The sequence below is a fragment of the Medicago sativa genome, chromosome 3, assembly GCF_051527215.1.
Source record: "Medicago sativa cultivar Bolivia chromosome 3, Bolivia_mono, whole genome shotgun sequence".
Taxonomy (NCBI): domain Eukaryota; kingdom Viridiplantae; phylum Streptophyta; class Magnoliopsida; order Fabales; family Fabaceae; genus Medicago; species Medicago sativa.
In genome coordinates this window covers 64,052,303-64,062,226 of record NC_140751.1, presented here as the reverse complement: position 1 = coordinate 64,062,226, position 9,924 = coordinate 64,052,303, and the positions used below count along the sequence as shown (strand labels likewise).

Here is a 9,924-nt window from a genome sequence, read left to right as displayed (position 1 = left end):
TCTGGACTATATTTAGATCCTGGACCCCAAGAGAGTTGAACTCACTAGTAGAGCCTATGAATATGTATTCATCGGGTATGTGATAAATAACGAAACATATAGGTTTTATGACCTAAATGTTAAAGTGATCATATAATTTAAAAGATGTCGAATTCTATGTCAATATTTACCCCTTTAACTAAAGAATAGTGGGGGCACTAGTGGGGGCTCTAATGAGAGCACGACATTAGTGGGGGCAAAATAAATTCCCTTCTAAAAATTAAGAACTAGTGGGGGCACTATATCTAATCACATTCATTAGAAATAGTTATGAAAACATCATACGAGACGTTATAGAACCTCAAGGAGGTAAGAAAGCTAAAATTGCTAAAGAGTATGAACTTGGTTTATACATTGGAAGAAGATTCATTAAGCCTTAAAGAAGTTATATCCTCATTGAATGCTGAATTATGGCAAAAAGCAATAAACGATGAAATGAATTTTCTAGAGTCTAACAAAACATGACACTTGGTTGACTTGTCTCATAGTTGCAAAACCAATCGGTTGTATTTGGATTTTGGAAAAAGGAACTAAAACCTGATGGTACGGTTGATGAATACAAGGCTTTCCTTGTAGTCAAAGGTTTTAGACAACGAAAAAAATATATACTTCTTCGACATTCATTCACCAGTCACGAAAATCATATCCATAAGAGTACTAGTCCCTTTAGCCGCCGTTCATAACTCGATAGTACTCCAAATGGATGTGAAAGTTGCCTCGTTTTATGTTAAACTAGAAGAAGAAATCTATATGAAACAACCTGAAAGTTTTGCGATTCATGGACAAGAAAACATGGTCTGTGAGTTAGATAATTATTTGTATGGTCTAAAGTAAACTCCTGAGGAATGGCATGAAAAATTTGACATTCTAATGTTATCGAATGAGTATAAAGTGAATGAAAGTGACAAATGATATTTGCACGATCATATGTCTCTATGAAGACGACTTGCTCATATTTGATTTAAAGATTCATGTTATGAATTATGTGAAATCATTGTTTATCAACAACATTGATAAGAAAGACCTAGACAAAAAAAAATAAAATTTGAAGTAATTCTTGGTTTCAAGATTACTAGATCAGAAAAGATAACTTTTTTGATAAATCTCACAAAGTTGAGAAGATCTTAAGGAAATGTAATTATTTCACCGTAAACTTGCAATCCTATATTATGATCCAAGTGTAAGAACACTTGAGATGGAGTTAGAAAAACAGAATATACGAGCATCATTGGCAGCACTTAGGTATGCCACTGAATGTATTAGATCCGACATTGTCGATGTCGTGAAACTCTTGTGCAAGTTTACTAGTAGACGGATGAGAAGCATTGACATGCTATAGAAAGAGTCATGAGGTGCCTTAAGAAGACTATGACTCTAAGATTACTTCACTAGGAGTAACCTATTGTACTTAAATGGTACAAGATATAAAATAGAACATCTTTCAGATGAATATTTAGCGACTAGTGTTTGCACATTAAGCATCACTAGAGGAGTTGTTTGTTAAAACAAATGATATTGACTCAGTCCACTATGGAATGAATCTGAGATGAGAACACTAGAGAAAACTAGTGAAGAAGCAAGTTGGCTAAGATCCTTGCTAGCAGAAATCCCTTTATGGGAGCAACCGTTACCGGCTGTGTTAATTCATTGCGATAGTACCGTGGCTATTGCAAAGATTAAGAATCCTTATTACAATGGTAAGAGACGACAGATAAGGCGAAAACATAGCACGATTAAAGAGTGTATCTCTAATGGAGCGGTTATAGTTGATTTTGTACGTACGAATGAAAACTTAGTTGATCCTTTGACGAAAGGACTTAATAGAGAGAAAGTCCAAGAAACATCCAGTACGATGGGACTAATGTCTATAGCCCACTGAATGATGGTAACCCGACCTATATGACTGGAGATCCCAAGACTTAGGTTCAATGGGTAAAAACAAGTCATGAAGTGGTAGAACATGCTATGAGAGAAAGAATATAGAAAGCATGATCCTGCAGCGAAAGAAGGATGAGGTAATAGTAACTCTTAATGAGATCTATACTCTATGTTGAGTGGGGTACACAGCTACAGGAGTACCCTTAATAGACTCACCTATACGAATGTGGAACTTAGGCCGGTCCTATGGAATTTTGAGGCAGAATTCCTAGAGCATTCGTTAAAACCGGGATACACGTGCATGGCCTTAAAACGCACGGGCTTTTAGAATACACCTATGAAAAGGTTTGTGTGTGGATTCTATGTCTGACATAGAGTTCAATGCTATAAGAAACTCTTGTTAAATCAGAATACCTTCCACTATGCAAATGTTCAAGTTGTTGGCGACACCTTTGTAAATTAGCAAATCTTATTGAAAAGTTTACGAAACCATTTTGAAGTTAAGTGGGGGATTGTTGGAACACTAGTTAATTCTAGTGAAGAAAATTGGAAAGAAAAACACTATGAAAGAACTAGTGTGTGGGTGTGACTTAAAAATGTCTCACATTGGAGGGTCACCCTAACTAGTAAGTGTTTATATATGGGCTAAGTGACCTCCAAGGGTGTGCCCTTGGGGTACCCAATTTTGTGAACGGGTGAACGCTTACAAAATATATATATCGAATAAAAAAAAATGATATATATATTTTTTGTCACTTGAAAATGTTAAATTAATTAATTAATTAATTTAATCATTATCCGTAAGCGCTATTTTTTTGTTGTTATGTAGACAAATTAGGTCTCTATTTTCTTTTATCATTACAAATTCTATTTTTTAAAGCAAGCAAGTTTATAGCACAAACGTTAAATAAAATCAAGAGGTTCTCGTAGAGTACTACGAATATTTAGGGTGCTTAACACCTTCCCTAAATATAACCAACCCCCGAACCCTTAATCCCTAAAAATGTGGTATTTGGACATTTTTCCACTTTCTTTTGAAAAGAATTAAATGTTCAGTCGTGAAACCAAAAGTGGGTCGAAAGCCAATCAAATGGCATTTCGACCGTCCGAAAAATGACGCGACAATAATGTTCATAAGAATCACCCAAGAACACTTATATGAGATGACACGAGTCTCTTCTAGTTTAGTTAAGCTCCCAGGTACGAATTCAGCCTTAGACATGCAACATCGTTAAAATTCTTAGGGAGAGTTTTCCGCTCATTTGAATCCCACAATGCTAGATTGATTAGTCTCTGCAATTGCGCGAGCGGAGGATATCTGGTTTACACCAAAAAAATATTCATAGGAACCTTTATAATAAGGAGGTTAAATGGTAGTTATACATAGATTAATTTTCATCTTCATGGAAACTTTATTCCCACCCTTTTATTTGCGAAAAATTTTCTATTCTCTCAAAACATTTTATATCCAAAAATAAAATTTATTAAATTTGTAACAAACATAGGTATACAGATTTCTTTTGTAAAAAAAATAAAAAAATTAGGAATACATATTTCTCTCATTTTATTTTCGGAAAGCTACAAAAATAACTTAAAAAAAACACATCTTAAAATTAAGTAGGTGTAAGATGTTAACCTACTCCTCAATATATTTTGGTGGACGGTAATTATCAATCTCATGTATATTTGGTCTGCTAATTTACACCCACCTAAAAATATGTAGGTGTAAATTAGCAAGTGTACACCTTGTCTATTAGTCTAAGAAATCATTTTTCACTATTTGAAGTCACTATGAAATCAAGGATAAGTCTTATGTTAATAATAAAACCAGTTTGATGAGGAAAAGAAATGACAAATGATACTAAAAAAATGTTTTCAATAAAAAAAATGGATTGATAAATGTTTACATCATGGTGGTGGGTGTAAACCAGCAAGGTGGTGAGATATGTTGGATCTTTTAAGGAAGTGCCTCATGGTGAAAGTTGCTTATTTTCTACTTTACTGGTTAAACGTCTTGGGAGGATCATGTTTAGTTATAAAATCTTGGTTTATCAACCGTCTCGCGTGTTATGCATCTTTCACATTTTCTGCATAATTTATCAAGCACGAGCATGATTTTTTTTTTTTAACAAACAATTTAGACATGTTATGATTCACATCATTTAGTATAGGATAATGCTAGATCAAGCGAAATATTTATCCCGAAGTTATAAGCATTCCTAATGGCTAAACACCAGTGTTTTTCGGACAATACCTCTTGAAAACCGCCTCATGTATTTTCACACCCATTGTTGTCAAAATCCAAACTTAAATCCTAAAATCCAGGATTGTGCGATTTTCTTCGCCTTCAACGACTTAAATCCATAGTAGAATTCGAAAATAGACAAAATCCATCGATTTTGATTGCGATTTTACGATTTCTTATAAACTAAGTCATTTATGACTATATACCATCATACTTATATCTAATCTTTGTTAACAATGCTAATTACATTGCTAAACCTAAACCTAATCATTTTGGGCGCCAATTAAGCAGGACCGTTTGATCAAATTAGCTAGCTAAGCATTCATCTCATCCGTTAATCTATTCTGATTGTATTTTACGTTAAATTCCCCATGCCTTTTACGTTTAACGCTTTTGGTTGTGGCTTCTCCCATTCCATGATTGCATTTATTGTTGTTATTGATTCCAAAGCCTTTGATATGATACCAATGTGTAGGTATCATTTCCATGATACATGATGAATGAATCTGAACGTGTATATATACCATATCATGGAATCACATGAACCACATCTCATTCTTTTTCAAGTTCAATCGATTCCCATGGCAAATAATGGAATCCAGGCGCTGCTTGCCTACCATGATTTGATAGGTATAAGTCTTCCGTCGTTTAATGTTGTTATTTCCAGTTTTGTGCAAATCACTTATGTTGCTTTTTTGTTTTTTTTTTAACAACACCTCTGAACCCTAATCCGAATTCTGAATTGGAAAGGATTGTCAACGATCTTCGTATCAAGTATAGAACTTACACAGTTGAGCTTAACTTTATTAACGTGAGTGATTATTCTTATATGCATTTGAGAGTCAACAAACTTACTTTATTTGCTTTATTAACTCATCTTTTTCTGGGATACTAGGGCAATGGTAGTTTTACCCACTATGTTTGTCCATGATTTTGGGGACCAGATCGGTTGATATGCGAAGCTGGTGGACTCAAACTACAACGAATTTGATGTTTTAGTGGAGAGAAACAATGGTAATATTTACTTGACAACCGGATGGCATGCACTTAAGGACTTTTACGGTGTTTCCCTTGGATCTTGGGTGACAATGATGTTTGTGGGAGATAGCAAGTTTGGTATACACTTGAAGGATAGGTTTGGGAGAAAGATATCCACTCCTAAGTTTACTCCAACTATGAAGTTTCAGATTGAGAAATTGGCTAATCCCTTCCATAATTTTGATGTTTTGCCTTCTCCTTTTGTGCATGATGAATTGAATTTTGAATTTTCCTATGAGAAGAGGTTGAGTGGTGATGAGCATGCTGGCGGTATTGTGGTGAGTTTTTTTGTAGTTTGTTAGTGTTGACATTCTGCTTTTTATAATCATAAATACAAAATTTATGTCATACCTTTCATTTTATCCAGGATCTTGCTTACGGGGGATTTTGCGAGGCTACGTTGGATACCGGGACTGCATCTTTGAAAATTGTGGATGACAATGGCAATGTGTGGGGCTGTACTTTGATGTTTGCTACTGATGGCGGACCTCATTTCATTATCGGAGGTGGCTGGAAGAGATTGGTTATGGCACGCAGGCTTTGCCAAGGTTCCCGCTTAATTCTTGGTGCTCCAATGGCTGGAAGCAACATAACTCTCTACCTTCGTGTGATTCGCAACTGATCTTCTCAACAATGTGCAACGTTATGATGAGTTTTGGTGGTGGCGTGGCAGACTTATGCTTCATAATTTGTTTTATCGCTCATGTTTTGTTTTTATTTTTTTTTTCTTAAGAAGGCTGTGATGTTTAGCCATAAATAATGCTCTATCTTAGAATCTTTAAAATTTTAGATTTTGCATATTGCAAGTGCTGGTAGGAAAAATGGAAAATCAGTCTTATGTAATTCAAAAAGTGTGGGTTATTACGATAATGCAATGGTGCTTTTTTGTTTTTTAATCCCTGTAACTTTTGAATTGTATGGCATAACTTCTTTATTGAATAAACAAATAAATATGCAATATTCATCTGTTATTTTACGCCAGATGTTTCAATACAAATTCATCTGTTAAATTGCGGTCCTGAATATCTAAATAAGCATGTGCCCGTGTTAGTTGTTTTTTAGGCTTAGTCGTCTTAATATAAGGATATTCAATCTAATGTTTTACTGAGCACACACATTGATTTCATGTGTGCATTTTATAGCTAATCGACATCTCTAATGCTTATAACAATTGGTTTAGGAAACTTAGGCTACAAATCATGTGGACACTTATATAATCTGTATGCTACAGCTAAAAAATCAAACCGAGAAAATAATGCTGGCTTACTTTTTTGAATATATTGTGAATCATGTCCAGTGGTTCTAGCAAGAATATGTTGCACTTTGGATTGTTAAATTGAGTCAATCTTGCATTTTAAAATATAACTCAGTCTTAATGTTATAACATCTATCACATGTTTGTTTTCAAAACTCATTTTGGTTTCTTTAAATTTCACATTGTCACCGTAACCTTGATAAGTTTACTTTTATGGAAAAGTAGTGTATTTGTGAATTAGATTTATGTTATAAGTAATATATTGTAATTGAAGTTCTACAAATTTATTAAGCATAGTTCCAATATAAAACAATGGAAGGAAAACGAAAACGTTTATAGTTGCCCAAATATTTTTCACCAAGTCCATGGAACCATGTATCATAAATTTTTTTGGGCATTGCTAAGATGATTTCATTCACTAAAATTGGTCAGACATACGTTTTAACATTAGGGAGGTTATAGAGGTGCAAGGACATTAAAAATGGAACCCATCATGTGACTATCAAAATGGATATAGTTATGGCCTTGAAAGTCCACTACAGTTCTAAATGCAATTTTTTTTGGCAACTACAGACCCACTAATAAACAGGCGTATTCCCTATAATGAACAATAACTATTCAGTTTACAAGGTAGTGGAAAGTTATGTTAGGTAGTGGAAAGTTATATTATTCAATGTCTGTCAACAGTTGAAAAAATAGATAGTCTATTATGACTCTCTCCCTCCACATTCTTTCTCTCACCGCATACACTATAAAAAGTGCCTAACTACTTATCACATAGCCATTTTTTTCTCATTAGACATTTTTTTTTTTGAAGAATTTTCTCATTAGACATATCAACGTGTAATTCACAATTTATCCTTAAGAGGTTCCTTACTTACAAATGGCCCCAATTTTCACCCCTGTTTCTGCCGTTGTTGGTGGAAGGATCAAGATCAAGCTGAATGTTCGTGTCAATATCACGTGTTACATCAAGAGATGGTCTGAAGATATTATTAACGGATGACAATGGGGATTGTATCAGCACCACTTCAAATGTAGTTTATAAGGAGATATTCGAAAATGTGTGACCCAATATTTGTATGCCCTAAAATACTTTTTATGTTTATTTATTTTATTTTTTATGTAATGAATAATATCGGAACTTTTTTAGCTTTTCCATTTTTAATGTCCCGGGCGGTAGCACGGGTAATAGATCTAGTTTATAATATATATTTAGTATTAATTTTTTTTTGGGTAAAATCCATCGATTTTGATTGCGATTTTACAATTTTCTACATCGATTCTATAAAGGCCCTTGAGTAAAATCCTTCGATTTTGATTGCGATTTTACGAGTCCCGATTTTGCTATTCACTTTCGACCTGAAGTAAAGTCCCGATTTTGACAACCTTGTTCACACCGAACTTTGAGTATGACATGTTGCCTTCGCGATTTCTCAGGATGGTTTTTCATGCAGTGTATAGCAGTACTCACAAAAATATTATGAAAAATACTTCTAAACATTTCAACATAAATAACCTATCGCTCCCATGAACCCTGATTTCGAGTTCTCTGCCCACGCTTCTCCCACCATGCTTCAATCCAAAAAGCCACCTGATCTTCCTAAGCCCACACCCCAAAAGCTATCCTTCCGTGACAAATTGCTAGAATCCACTCAAGAAATCCCAATACGTGAGAAAGAAGATATGATCGAAAAGAAACTTGTTCGTATTGAATTGGAGGATGGAAACCGCCTTCTCCCTAAAATATACATTGAGCCCCAAACTTTCCAAGAGTTGTGCACTCCTTGGAAGGACGCATTGGTCGTGAAACTGTTAGGGAAAAGCCTTGGGTACAACACTATGAAGGAACGTCTCCAAAAGATATGGAAGCTCCAAGGAGGTTTCGATATCATGGACAACGATAATGGGTTTTATATGGTGAAATTTGACCAAGCTGCAGACAAAGAGAAGGTTATCACTGGGGGCCCCTGGCTCATTTTTGATCACTGTTTAGCGGTCACTCATTGGACTCCAGAATTCGCTTCACCAAATGCCAAGGTTGATCACACGGTAGTTTGGGTACGTTTTCCTGGTTTAAATCTTGTTTATTATGATGAGAGTTTTCTGCTTGCTATGGCATCTGCTCTAGGCCGCCCTATCAAGGTTGACACCAACACCCTGAGAGTTGAAAGAGGAAAATTTGCCAGAGTTTGCGTCGAAATTGATATTACTGTTCCGGTGGTTGGGAAAATATGGGTGAATGGCCACTGGTACAAGGTCCAATATGAAGGCTTGCACCTAATATGTACAAACTGCGGATGCTATGGTCATCTCGGGAGAAATTGCTGTGCTAAAAACTCATCTGTTGAACCGGCACCACCTGACCACCACTCAACCGCCGGTATCCATCCAGCAAACAACCCTGACCCGCCCCAGCCTAGCTCTAACCCGACCCAACCAATCCCTGATACCAATCATGGCCAATTAATGACTTCGACCCAAAACGGAATTACAATTATTGCCCACAATAAAGACAAAACGGCTGAAAAAGGAAAAGCATCCAACATCATTGATGACAATCAAATACTACATGGAGAGTGGCTAGTTGTCTCCAGGAGAAAGAAAGCACCAAACCAACACTCCTTGAATGCATCCAAAACCGCTACCCTAAAGAATAACAAATTCAATGCTTTGACCAATTTGTCCCAGCAAGTTAAACCTACACCTATCAGTAGCAAGTATCCAGCATGGCCTAAATCCAAAGACTTATCACATACCAATAATAGAATTGACCAAACCAAGAGACGCAGACAAGAAGATTCCTATGTGCCAATTATCAAAACCCAAACTCCCAAAGATTCCCTGCCTATTACAATCATTGAACCGATCCTTAACCACACCATAAAGGACACGTCAACCAATAAACATGCCATAACCCAGCCCCATTTGAATGACCACGTGACCAACCAGCTTCAAAAAAATGCTGAATATTTTATCCATAACCCTAAAACTGATACCAACCTCGACTTCACTTCTCCTACACCCCACAAAGTTTTAAGTCAGGGACAAGATATCACTTTATTGGCTCCGGATATTCATGAATCAATGCATGAGTATTTTGATGGCAGTGTTGCTAAAGGCGATGAAGAGCAAGAAAGTCTTGAATCCAGAGAAGAGGATATGGTCTGCTAGTTTCTCTTCTATCTCTCTTTCATTCCTACTTTATTATGGAAGCTCTCCTAGATACAACTATCCTCTCTTGGAACATAAGAGGGGAAAATAATGGTAAAGCTAAAAGACAGTTGAAGGATATGATAAGAAAATATCGACCTTCATTCCTTGCTATTTCTGAAACTCATGTATCTTTTTCTAGACTTTCAACTTTCTGGAATAATATAGGCTACACTCCTGAGCACATTATTGAAGCTAGTGGTCACTCGGGAGGTTTATGGCTCCTCAAAAACTCAGCAGATAACACCACCTCCCT

The 9,924-nt window shown here is 35.8% G+C and overlaps 2 protein-coding genes across 2 annotated transcripts; both read left to right on the top strand.

The window, feature by feature from the left end:
- Positions 1-5,337: 5,337 nt before the first annotated feature.
- On the top strand, positions 5,338-7,604 carry LOC146939105 (uncharacterized). The gene is made up of 2 exons (XM_085749732.1): positions 5,338-5,478; positions 5,568-7,604. The coding sequence occupies exons 1-2, from the start codon at positions 5,338-5,340 to the stop codon at positions 5,820-5,822; spliced, it is 396 nt and encodes a 131-aa protein (XP_085605858.1). The 3' UTR covers positions 5,823-7,604.
- Positions 7,605-7,985: 381 nt separating this feature from the next.
- LOC146939104 (uncharacterized) lies at positions 7,986-9,629 on the top strand. Its single transcript, XM_085749731.1, has one exon. The coding sequence runs from the start codon at positions 7,986-7,988 to the stop codon at positions 9,627-9,629; it is 1,644 nt and encodes a 547-aa protein (XP_085605857.1).
- The last annotated feature ends 295 nt before the right edge of the window (positions 9,630-9,924 follow it).